Source organism: Schistocerca gregaria, chromosome 3, assembly GCF_023897955.1.
Source record: "Schistocerca gregaria isolate iqSchGreg1 chromosome 3, iqSchGreg1.2, whole genome shotgun sequence".
NCBI classification, from domain to species: domain Eukaryota; kingdom Metazoa; phylum Arthropoda; class Insecta; order Orthoptera; family Acrididae; genus Schistocerca; species Schistocerca gregaria.
Window position 1 is genome coordinate 150340813 of NC_064922.1, and position 13304 is coordinate 150354116.

The window sequence follows — 13304 nt, forward strand, 5'->3', positions numbered from 1 at the left end:
CGCTCAACGGAGCACGTAATCATAATTTCATACGCCACAACATGTGCTTCATGCACGATGGAGCTCCTGCACATTTCAGTCGAAGTGTTCGTACGCTTTTCAACAACAGATTCGGTGACCGATGGATTGGATTGGTAGAGGCGGACCAATTCCATGGCCTCCACGCTCTCCTGACTTCAACCCCATAGACTTTCATTTACGGGGGCATTTGAAAGCTCTTGTCTACGCAACCCCGATACCAAATGTAAAGACTCTTGGTGCTCGTATTGTGGACGGCTGTGATACAATACGCCATTCTCCAGAGCTGCATCAGCGCATTAGGGATTCAATGCGACGGAGGGTGGATGCATGTATCCTCGCTAACGGAGGACATTTTGAACATTTCCTGTAACAAAATGTTTGAAGTCACGCTAGTACGTTCTGTTGCTGTGTGTTTCCATTCCATGATTAATGTAATTTGAAGAGAAGTAATAAAATGAGCTCTAACATGGAAAGTAAGCGTTTCCGGAAACATGTCCACATAATATTTTCTTTATTTGTGTGTGAGGAATGTTTCCTGAAACTTTGGCCGTACCTTTTTGTAACACCTTGTATAATGGTTGCAAATTAACTTCTAAATCGTAAGCTCTTAACAAATAGTGTCAGAATTGTGTCACGTAACCGCTTCTGCAATGCTTTAGAACTCATGGATTCTGCTGATCACATCTCAGTCGAGACTGTTATCAAGATTATCACTGAGGCTTATATTGTATATACTTTCTTTAGCACTGCTAATATGCTAGGGATTTGTATGAGGCGTACTGTACCTTCGGAAGAGGCTCCAGTTCTGGTTTCACATGGAGCCCAGTCAGTTCGATGAAATTTGGCAGATTCGGCCTGGGGTAGTTTTCGATGAAATGATTGGAGAGAATCATGAAACTGAAATTCCTCTCGGTTTCATAGATGGACGGGACCTCGGGCCCAAAGTACTGCTTTTGGAGTCTGTCGTGCCGCGGCAGTACGACGTAGAACCAGACGTAGTTGAGGTAGAGCCAGAAGTAGGTGCTGTAGAGGCGCTGCCAGAAGGTCATGTGGTCGGAGAAGGGCAGCACCCAGCTGGGCAGGTAGGCCGGGTTGTCGGGGTTGCCGTGGCTCCAGTGGGTGTAGGGGTAGGCGCCCAGCGACACGAAGCCCACCAGCGGCGGCGAGCCGGCCAGGTGCTGCAGCGCGTAGAAGCACGGCGTCAGCAGACGCTCCACGATCACCAGGTCGTACTGCTGCTTGCCTGACCTGCGACGGAGGGAAGCGTCAGCCGACCGGCGGCATCGCTAAGCGAAGCTTGCACAGTATCTGACCAAAAGTATCCTGACATTCCTGTGTAATGCGGCAGTGACCGTAAGATCTCGCGAGAGGTGGATCACCCATTACAAAAGGAGGTTACAGTGCCGTACTTCCCCCAAGAACCATGGACCTTGCCGTTGGTGGGGAGGCTTGCGTGCCTCAGCGATACCGATAGCCGTACCGTAGGTGCAATCACAACGGAGGGGTATCTGTTGAGAGGCCAGACAAACGTGTTGTTCCTGAAGAGGGGCAGCACCCTCTTCAGTAGTTGCAGGGGCATTAGTCTGGATGATTGACTGATCTGTTCTTGTAACACTAACCAAAACGGCCTTGCTGTAAAGGTACTGCCAACGGCTGAAAGCAAGGGGAAACTACGGTCGTAATTTTTCCCGAGGGCATGCAGCTTTAATGTATGATTAAATGATGATGGCATCCTCTTGGGTAAAATATTCCGGAGGTAAAATAGTCCCCCATTCGGATCTTCGGGCGGGGACTACTCAGGAGGACGTCGGTATCAGGAGAAAGAAAACTGGCGTTCTACGGATCGGAGCGTGGAATGTCAGATCCCTTAATCGGGCAGGTAGGTTAGAAAATTTAAAAAGGGAAATGGAAAGGTTAAAGTTAGATATAGTGGGAATTAGTGAACTTCGGTGGCAGCAGGAACAAGACTTTTGGTTAGCTGAATACAGGGTTATAAATACAAAATCAAATAGGGGAAATGCAGGAGTAGGTTTAATAATGAATAAAAAATAGGAGTGCGGGTAAGGTACTACAAACAACGTAGTGAACGCATTATTGTGGCCAAGATAGACACGAAGCCCACTCCTACCACAGTAGTACAAGTTTATATGCCAACTAGGTTTGCAGAAGACGAAGAAATTGAAGAAATGTATGATGAAATAAAATAAATTATTCAGATAGTGAAGGGAGACGAAAATGTAATAGTCATGGAGACTGGAATTCGGTTGTAGGAAAAGGGAGAGAAAGAAACATAATAGGTGAATATGGATTGGGGGTAAGAAATGAAAGAGGAAGCCGCCTGGTAGAATTTTGCACAGAGCATAACTTAATCACAGCTAACACTTGGTTGAAGACTCATGAAAGAAGGTTGTATACATGGAAGAACCCTGGAGATACTAGAAGGTATCAGATAGATTTTATAATGGTAAGACAGAGATTTACGAACTAGGTTTTAAATTGTAAGACATTTCCAGGGACAGATGTGGACTCTGACCACAATCTATTGGTTATGAACTGTAGATTAAAACAGAAGAAAGTGCAAAAAGGTGGGAATTTAAGGAGATGGGACCTGGATAAACTGAAAGAACCAGAGGTTGTACAGCGTTTCAGGGAAAGCATACGGGAACAATTGGCAAGAATGGGGGAAAGAAATACAGTAGAAGAAGAATGGGTAGCTTTGAGAGATGAAATTGTGAAGGCAGCAGAGGACCTAGTAGGTAAAAAGATGAGGGCTAGTGGTAATCCTTGGGTAACAGAAGAAATACTGAATTTAATTGATGAAAGGAAAAATATAAAAATGCAGTAAATGAAGCAGGCAAAAAGGAATACAAACGTCTCAAAAACAAGATCGACAGGAAGTGCAAAATGGCTAAGAAGGATGGCTAGAGGACAAATGTAAGGATGTAGAGGCTTATCTCACTAGGGGTAAGATAGATACTGCCTACAGGAAAATTAAAGACATCTTTGGAGAAAAGAGTACCACTTGTATGAACATCAAGAGCTCAGATGGAAACCCAGTTCTAAGCAAAGAAGGGAAATCAGAAAGGTGGCGGGTGTATATACAGGGTCTATACAAGGGTGATGTACTTGAGGACAATATTATGGAAATGGAAGAGGATGTAGATGAAGATAAAATGGGAGATATGATGCTGCGTGCAGAGTTTGAGAGGGCACTGAAAGACTTGAATCGAAACAAGCCCCGGGAGTAGACAACATTCCATTAGAACTACTGACAGCCTTGCGAGAGCCAGTCCTGACAAACCTCTACCATCTGGTGAGCAAAATGTATGATACTGGCGAAATACCCTCAGACTTTAAGATGAATGTAATAATTCCGATCCCAAAGAAAGCAGGTGTTGACGGATGTGAAAATTACCGAACAATCAGTTTAATAAGTCACAGCTGCAAAATACTAACGCGTATTCTGTTCTCTACAGACGAATGGAAAAACTGGTAGAAGCCGATCTTGGGGAAGATAAGTTTGGATTCCGTAGAAATGATGATCACGTGAGACAATGGTGACCCTACGACTTATCTTAGAAGCTAGATTAAGGAAAAGTCAACCTACGTTTCTAGGATTTGTAGACTTAGAGAAAGCTTTTGACAATGTTGACTGGAATACTCTCTTTCAAATTCTGAAGGTGGCAGGGGTAACATACAGGCAGCGAAAAGCTATTTACTATTTGTACAGAAACCAGATGGCAGTTATAAGAGTCGAGGGGCACGAAAGGGAAGTAGTGGTTAGGAAGGGAGTGAGACAGGATTGTAGTCTCTCCCCGATGTTATTCAATCTGTATATTGAGCAAGCAGTGAAGGAAACAAAATAAAAATTCGGAGTAGGGATTAAAATCCATGAAAAAGAAATGAAAACTTTGAGGTTCGCCGATGAGACTGTAATTCTGTCAGAGACAGGAAACGACTTGGAAGAGCAGTTGAACGGAATGGACAGTCTCATGAAAGGAGGGAACATCAACGAAATCAAAACGAGGATAATGGAATGTAGTCGAATTAAGTCGGGTGATGCTGAGGGAATTAGATTAGGAAGTAAGACACTTAAAATTGTAAAGGAGGTTTGCTATTTGGGGAGCAAAATAACTGATGATGGTCGAAGTAGAGAAGATATAAAATGTAGACTGGCAATATCAGGGAAAGTGTTTCTGAAGAAGAGGAATTTGTTATCATAGATTTGAGTGTCAGGAAGTCGTTTCTGAAAGTATTTGTATGGAGCGTAGCCATGTATGGAAGTGAAACATGGACGATAACTAGTTTGGACAGGAAGAGAATAGAAGCTTTCGAAATGTGGTGCTACAGAAGAATGCTGAACAATAGATGGGTAGATCATATAACTAATGAGTAGGTATTGAATAGGATTGGGGAGAAGAGAAGTTTGTGGCACAACTTAACTAGAAGAAGGAATCGGTTGGTAGGACATGTTCTGAGGCATCAAGGGATCACCAATTTAGTGTTGGAGGGCAGCGTGGAGGGTAAAAATTGTAGGGGGAGACCAAGAGATGAATACACTAAGCAGATTCAGAAGGATGTAAGTTGCAGTAAGGACTGGGAGATGAAGAAGCTTGCACAGGATAGAGTAGCATGGAGAGCTGCATCAAACCAGTCTCAGAACTGAATATCACAACAACAAAGCAGTGCCGTACCGCTGTCACAATTGGACTACTGGCCATTAAAATTGCTACACCACGAAGATGACGTGATACAGATGCGAAGTTTAACCGACAGGAAGAAGACGCTGTGATATGCAAATGATTAGCTTTTCAGAGCATTCAGACAAGGTTGGCGCCGCTGGCGACACCTACAACGTGCTGACGAGAGGAAAGTTTCCAACCGATTTCTCATACACAAACAGCTGTAGACCGGCGTTGCCTGGTGAAACGTTGTTGTGATGCCTCGTGTGAGGAGGAGAAATGCGTACCATCACGTTTCCGACTTTGATAAAGGTCGGATTGTAGCCTAACGCGATTGTGGTTTATCGTACCGCGACATTGCTGCTCGCGTTGGTCGAGATCCAATGACTGTTAGCAGAATATGGTATCGGTGTGTTCAGGAGGGTAATACGGAACGCCGTGCTGGATCTCAACGGCCTCGTATCATTAGCAGTCGAGATGACAGGCATCTTATCCACATGGCTGTAACGGATCGTGCAGCCACGTCTCGATCCCTGAGTCAACAGATGGGGACGTTTGCAAGACAACAACCATCTGCACGAACAGTTAGACGACGTTTGCAGCATCAAGGACTATCAGCTCAGAGACCGTGGCTGCGGTTACTCTTGGCGCTGCATCACAGACAGGAGCGCCTGCGATGGTATACTCAACGACGAACCCGCGTGCACGAATGGCAAAACGTTATTTTTTCGGATGAATCCAGGTTCTGTTTACAGCAGATGTTTGTTCAGACGTGAGCTAGGTTACGTCTCTAAAGGACCAATACTCACAGACTGCTCTCAACCACAATGTCTTATAACGCACGTGCTGGTTCGCTGAAATTGCATTCATTACGCTCTGTGTTTCAGGAAATTGTACTCTTCATCGCCTAAGTTACATGAGGTCATGTTTCCGGAGAAACCTAGGCTGGTCAGCTTCACAGCAGTGTGACAACTGAGGTATGAGTGAGCGCCACAATATTTGAACCTTCTCTCTCTCTCCGTTGTAATATCCATATCACAAAGGCGCCTAGCATGTTTATTTGTATATTCTACAAATATTATATAAGTCCCAGCTGTCTTTTTCTATCTGTATGTCATGGCTTATCTCTGGAACTAATGTACTGATTTTGATACAGTTTTCAGTAACAGATTGATTCTAGAGGAAGGTTTTTGTACACCACTACATATTAGAAGCAATTAGCCAGGCCATAGTAACTTACTGCTACCCGTAGGAATCCTGGGTGGATTTACACACATTAAAATTTTTTTGCATCAACTCGGTTCCTAGAGTTCCGGAACCTGTGCAGAAAATTGGAATAGGTATCAACATAAACATCATTTCCGCCATTTTTATTGCCCAGGAAAACCGCACATAGCATGTTGTACCACCAAAAAAAAAAACGAGACATTCAGAGGTGGTGGTCCAGATTGCTGTACACACTGGTAACTCTAATACCGAGTAACACGTACTCTTGCACTGATGCATGCCTGTATTCGCCGTGGCATACTACCCACAAGTTCATCAAGGCACTGTTGGTCCACATTGTGCAACTCCTCAAAGGCGATTCGGCGTGGGTCCCACAGAGTGGTGGGTAGCTCACGTCGTCCATAAACAGCCCGTTCTAACCGATCCCAGGCATGTTCGATAGGATTCATGCTGGCCACTCTAGTCGAGCGACGTCGTTATCCTGAAGGTAGTCATTCACAAGATGTGCACGATAGGGGCGCGAATTGTCGTCCACCGACACCAGCGGCGTACGTCGCTCCTACATAATGTCACCCCAAAACACCAGGGTACCTCCACCTTGGTGCACTCGCAGGACTGTGTATCTAACGCGTTCAGCCTGAATGGGTTGACTCCAAACACGTCTGTAACGATTGTATGGTTGAAGGCATATGAGACACTCATCGGTGAACAGAACGTGATGCCAATCCCGAGTGGTCCATTCGGCACGTTGCTGGGCCAGCTGTACCGCGCTGCATGGTGTCGTGGTTGCAAAGACGGATCTCGCCATGGACTTCCGGAGTGAAGTTGCGCATCATGCATCCTATTGCGCACAGTTTGAGTCATAACACGACTTACTGTGGCTGCACGAAAAGCATTATTCAAAATGGTGGCGTTGTTGTCAGGGTTCCTCCGATCTATAATCCGTAGGTAGCCGTCATCTACTGCAGTAGTAGTGGCCCTTGGGCGGCCTGAGCGAGGCATGTCATCGACAGTTCCTGTCTCTCTGTATCTCCTCCATGTCCGAATAACATCGCTTTGGTTCACTCCTAGACGCCTGGACACTTCCCTTGTTGAGAGCCTGGCACAAAGTAACAATGCGGACGCGACCGAACAGCGCTATTGACGGTCTATGCATGGTTGAACTACAGAAAACACGGGCCGTGTACCTCCTTCTGGTGGAATGACTGGAACTGATCACCTGTCGGAACTCCTCCGTCTAATATGCGCTGCTCATGCATGGTTGTTTACATCTTTGGGCGGGTTTAGTGACATCTCTCAACAGTTAAAGGGACTATTTCTGTGATACTACATCCACAGTCAATGTCTATCTTCATGGGTTCTGGGTACTGGGGTGATGCAGAACCTTTTTTGATGTGTGAAAAGAGATTACAGCGCGGTACCGCTCTAACAAATATGTGTGAAAAGGCTGCGTGGGTAATCCCGATTTTAAGAGTCTTGATGCTCGGTACCTATCTGATCTAGGAACACGGGGTAAAAGGTTTTTGTCTTAGCCCGGACCAGCAGCCATTTGTACAGCCATTCGCACATCTGTCTTAATGTAGCAGTGTTACGCTATATCAAGTTGGGCTTGAACGATGAGCCGGAGCAGACGAACGGACAAACTGTGCGAATCGACTAATTCCTTTTGCAACAGATTTTAATTGAGCTGAAATTAATGCGCACCAAATGACATCATTTGTATCCGCACGATTAGGATTCTTGGTGCAAAAACAGTCGCGCTCGTTCGGATCTTATGTGCAAAAACAGTCACCCTTCAAAAACTCTACAGCGAGACTGGTGGTTCATATTTGGCCACCAGTGTGTGGGACTTTGGCCTAAGATACCATTTAACCGTTTGAAGAAAATGTTACTTCAGTCGGATTTTACGTGCAAAATACACAGTTTCCTGAGAAATTTTTGGAGTGTGCCACTTCTATCCTTTAAACATGTGCCAATTGGTTCACATTTTGCACGAAAGTAGGTAAATGCATAAAATCAAACGAAATGTTTTGTCCAATAACCTTTATCCGTTTTCGAGGTAGACTATGATGGTTTAAAGTCAAGCTAAATGTTACGCTTAAAATTCGTTATCACGTGAACAGAATGAGCGGGAACGGTTTAGACTCGAAAAAAACTGAAATTCGGATAAAACTGAAAACCAACTTCCAAAAATCTATTCTGATTCGCATTTAACGTGCAAAAAACATTTGTTTGTGAGTCTTTTTACGCCCGTCACTGTTGTTTCAAATTTGCGCCGGTCGGTTCAAATGTTCTGAGAAGGTAGACAAAGATAAGTAATAAATGGTTAAGTCATTAATGGTCATCCTCTTGTTTTGTGAAAGCTTTCTCCGTTGACTCGATATAAGCAACATGTTTCTAAAGGCAATAAAGTCATCGTCAGTCATCGTCAAGTCAACAAGGCGTTCTAAAGTCAAAATTATGGTACAGTAAAACTTGTGAACCACAATGAAAAATGCTCCTTTCGTACCACAAGAAATGTGAATATGTCCTGGGCAGAGTCATGGATGCAGAAGAATGGAACTAGTTTTTCGACTTACCTGGCAGGTTCAAAGACGTTTAAATCAAAACATCTTGATATATTCGCGCTTTGTTACGAGTTAACCCCACATCCCCAACACAGTGAAATCTCTCAGACCACTCCCTGTTACATGTATGGTGAGGGGTTTAAGGACATACAGACATAAATTTATGTGGTTCTAGAGAATGGGATGTATCTAAAACAGGAAGTATCAGAAAGTTGGGCTCGCATCTATAATACACTACTGGAAATGGAAAAAAGAACACATTGACACCGGTGTGTCAGACCCACCATACTTGCTCCGGACACTGCGAGAGGGCTGTACAAGCAATGATCACACGCACGGCACAGCGGACACACCAGGAACCGCGGTGTTGGCCGTAGAATGGCGCTGGCTGCGCAGCATTTGTGCACCGCCGCCGTCAGTGTCAGCCAGTTTGCCGTGGCATACGGAGCTCCATCACACTCTTTAACACTGGTAGCATGCCGCGACAGCGTGTACGTGAACCGTATGTGCAGTTGACGGACTTTGAGCGAGGGCGTATAGTGGGCATGCGGGAGGCCGGGTGGACGTACCGCCGAATTGCTCAACACGTGGGGCGTGAGGTCTCCACAGTACATCGATGTTGTCGCCAGTGGTCGGCGGAAGGTGCACGTGCCCGTCGACCGGGGACCAGACCGCAGCGACGCACAGATGCACGCCAAGACCGTAGGATCCTACGCAGTGCCGTAGGGGACTGCACCACCACTTCCCAGCAAATTAGGGACACTGTTGCTCCTGGGGTATCGGCGAGGACCATTCGCAACCGTCTCAATGAAGCTGGGCTACGGTCCCGCACACCGTTAGGCCGTCTTCCGCTCACGCCACAACATCGTGCAGCCCGCCTCCAGTGGTGTCGCGACAGGCGTGAATGGAGGGACGAATGGAGACGTGTCGTCTTTAGCGATGAGAGTCGATTCTGCCTTGGTGCTAATGATGTTCGTATGTGTGTTTGGCACCGTGCAGGTTAGCGCCACAATCAGGACTGCATACGACCAAGGCACTCAGGGCCAACACCCGGCATCATGGTGTGGGGAGCGATCTCCTACACTGGCCGTAGGCCTCTGGTGATCGTCGAGGGGACACTGAATAGTGCACGGTACATCCAAACCGTCATCGAACCCATCGTTCTACCATTCGGTAGACCGGCAAGGGAACTTGCTGTTCCAATAGGACAATGCACGTCCGCATGTATTCCGTGCCACCCAACGTGCTCTAGAAGGTGTAAGTCAACTACCCTGGCCAGCAAGATCTCCGGATCTGTCCCCCATTGAGCATGTTTGGGACTGGATGAAGCGTCGTCTCACGCGGTCTGCACGTCCAGCACGAACACTGGTCCAACTGAGGCACCAGGTGGAAATGGCATGGCAAGCCGTTCCACAGGACTACATCCAGCATCTCTACGATCGTCTCCATGGGAGAATAGCAGCCTGCATTGCAGCGAAAGGTGGATATACACTGTACTAGTGCCGACATTGTGCATGCTCTGTTGCCTGTGTCTATGTGCCTGTGGTTCTGTCAGTGCGATCATGTGATGTATCTGACCCCAGGAATGTGTCAATAAAGTTTCCCCTTCCTGGGACAATGAATTCACGGTGTTCTTATTTCAATTTCCAGGAGTGTATATCCAGGACTTAAGTAACTTGTACCTCACCATATTGTGCAAAGTACCACACACACACACACACACACACACACACACACACACACACACACACACACACACACACAAACACACACACACACACTCACACACACGCACACACATACACACACACACGTCAAAAAGAATTTGCCACATGTGAAATTATCACAGAGATTGCAGATTTACAAACATAGTGTCAGAGACGTTCTCTCTCAGAGACATCACAATATGCCGGTTGATTTGATTTCACAGAAAGACTATTTTTAAAGAATAACATAACTTAATGAAAATTAAAACAGAAAGATAAACCTTACATTATGAGCGTATAATATTACAAATGAAGCTGACAGATGTAGTAAGAAGCTTGTGTGAATGCTAATTATATGGTATTATGTAAATACTGTGCTGTATACAAGGAGCAACATAGACGTGAGATAAATGAACAATATGACAGTAACAATTGTGTTAACATCTATCTATGGTGCATTGAAATTTTGAATCAAGTATAGTAGCAGTAACTATTTTTTTCCAAGAATCAAGGTGGCATTACAAGTACATTACAAGTATTTATTTTACAAAGAATACCATATTATAAATACTTGTAATGTACTTGTAATGCTACCTTGCTTCTTGAAAAAAAAATTATTGCTACTACACTTGATTCAAAATTTCAATGCACCATAGATAAGTGTTAACACAATTGTTACTATTATTCATTTATCTCACCTCTATGTTGCTCCTTGTACGATAATCATAAAATATATAATTATAAAAATAAAATATGTAGTTATCCCTTGATAAGGGACCCATACCTATATATATACCGCGATAGTCGCTTTAGTGCTCGCCGACGCTCTGTAATTGCCTCAGTGACTTCCGGCGACCACCAAGGGTCTGTCTTTTACTGGGGGCTCCCTAAAGAGCGAGGGATCGCGTTTTTTTTGCAACAGAAACGATTGTGGTAGTCACTTGCTCAACCATCACATCGATGTTACCATGTGGGGCAGAGTCGACGATGACATCAGAGGTGAACGTTCCCCTTGCTTAAAGCCCATGTGGGCAGGCGTTCGTGAGCCTGACGCTGGGGCAGTGACAAGGAGATCCGTTAGTGGTACTACCGCACGTCATGTGCTCTCCAGTGGATAGATGGGAGAAGTACTTCGCTGCAAATTGAGCCACACTGAAATGTGTGACGGCCCCAGTATTTACGAGGCAGAGGTTGAACTGAGACAGTAAAGTTTCGACATCTCGGCTTCGGCCAGTAAGCACAGTGTCACCCCACAAGGGGTTATGGGCGTTAAAATATCCCAAAAGTAGGAAAGGTTTAGGGAGTTCCTCAATCAGTGCAGATAATACATTCAGCGGTACTGCACCATCTGCAGGAAGATATACATTGCAGACAGTTATTTCCTGTGTCGTCCATATTCTGCCAATCACGGCTTCAAGAGGGGTTTGAAGGGGCACAGTTTCACTACAGACTGAGTTTAGGACATAAATGCAAAATACACCTGACACTCGATTATGGTCACTACAGTTCCTGTAATATCCCTTATAGCCGCAGAGGGCAGGGGTCTGCATTGCTGGGAACCAGGTTTGCTGGAGGGCAACGCAGAAAGCAGGTGTAAAGCTTAAAAGTTACCGTAGCTCAGCCAGGTGGTGGAAAAAACTGCCGCAATTCCACTGGAGGATGAAGTCATCGTGAGACTGGGAAGGCACGGAACATTCAATGAGGCAGTTTGCGCCTCTAGGTCACCTACTGCCACCGACTTTTTGCCTCATCAGTCTGTGTCTGAGGGTCTGAGGAGATCCAGGTCCTCAGTGGATGCCAGAATCTCCACCCCATCCTCAGACACAGAGCTTGTAGGTATCGGTGGTGTGGGTGCCACCTCAATTTACTTGGTCTTAAAGGAATTCTTTTTGGATTTCTCTCGTTGCTCCTTGGGTTTCCCTGGCTGGAAGGACTTCACTGAAATCAGTGTCCAGGACTGAGGATGAGCGTGAAGCCTTACGACCAGTTGCTTTTGGGCTCTTCAGCCGCTGGCGGGTGTCATCTTTCCCACTAGCAGAAACCTGGGAAGGGAGTATCCCAAGTTAACACTCCCTAGCATCCTCAATGGTTGGGGGGGGGGGGGGGGAGGAGGGGTGTTTCTCCTGAAGTAAGTGGTGCAGGAACAACAAGGAGGGAAGTGCCCCCCCCCCCCCCCCCCCACCCACCCACCATCAAGGGGGGGTGTGTAGTCTAGCAGTTCTGAGAGGCTACAGGAATTCGAGAAGCAGACGGGACGACAAATGTCCTCGTAGCGGCGGCGTATGAGGAGGTCATAGCCATAGGATGCAGGTGCTCAAATTTCCTCTTAACCTCAGTGTAGGTCAGTCAGTCCAGGGTCTTACATTCCATCGTTTTCCTCTCTTTCTGTAAAATCCTGCAGTATGGCGAGCAAGGTGAATGATGCTCTCCGCTGTTGACATAGATGGGAGGCTGGGGACGGGGAGTATTGCAATGCGATTGACAACAATCTCGACAGGTGGGGCTGAAAGTACAGCGGGAAGACATATGGCCAAACTTCCAGCACTTGACGTCACAGCGGTAGACCATCAACTTGACCTTCTCTGGAAATGTGTCACCCTCGAAGGCCAAGATGAAGGCACTGGTGGCAACCTGACTATCCTTCGGACCCCAATGAACGCGCCGGACGAAATAAACACCTCGCCACTCTAAACTGGCGCACAGCTCGTCGTCAGACTGCAAAGGAAGGTCGCTGTGGAATATAATACTCTCGACCATATTTAAGCTCTTATGAGGCGTGATGGTAACAGAAATATCCCCGTACTTGCCAGAAGCAAGTAATGCTCGTGACATGGTCAGGGGATGCTGTTTCTATCAAAACCGCATTTTGGACAAGCCCTCCACCTCCCCAAACTTGTCCTCGAAATGCTCCTCAAAAAACTGAGGCTTCATGGACATGAAAGGTACCGGGGCGAAGAAGCTTTACTGCCATACTTAGCCTAGCGTTCCTCCCATATTGTGACCAGGGAGGGGAACGACTTGGGTCATATTTCTTAGCATTGAAGTTGGACTTTTACCGCTTAGAGACTGTTTGCGGCGGACCACCAGCAATAGATGACGTA

At 46.1% G+C, this 13304-nt stretch overlaps 1 protein-coding gene across 1 annotated transcript in view; it reads right to left on the reverse strand.

Annotated features, from left to right (window-relative positions):
* The window catches only part of LOC126354283 (UDP-glucosyltransferase 2-like), an 88387-nt gene that overhangs the window by 29147 nt on the left and 45936 nt on the right, over positions 1-13304 (reverse strand). The window contains exon 4 of the mRNA XM_050003826.1: positions 807-1269. Coding sequence (XP_049859783.1) covers positions 807-1269 — 463 coding nt within the window. The remainder of the gene's footprint in view (positions 1-806; positions 1270-13304) is intronic.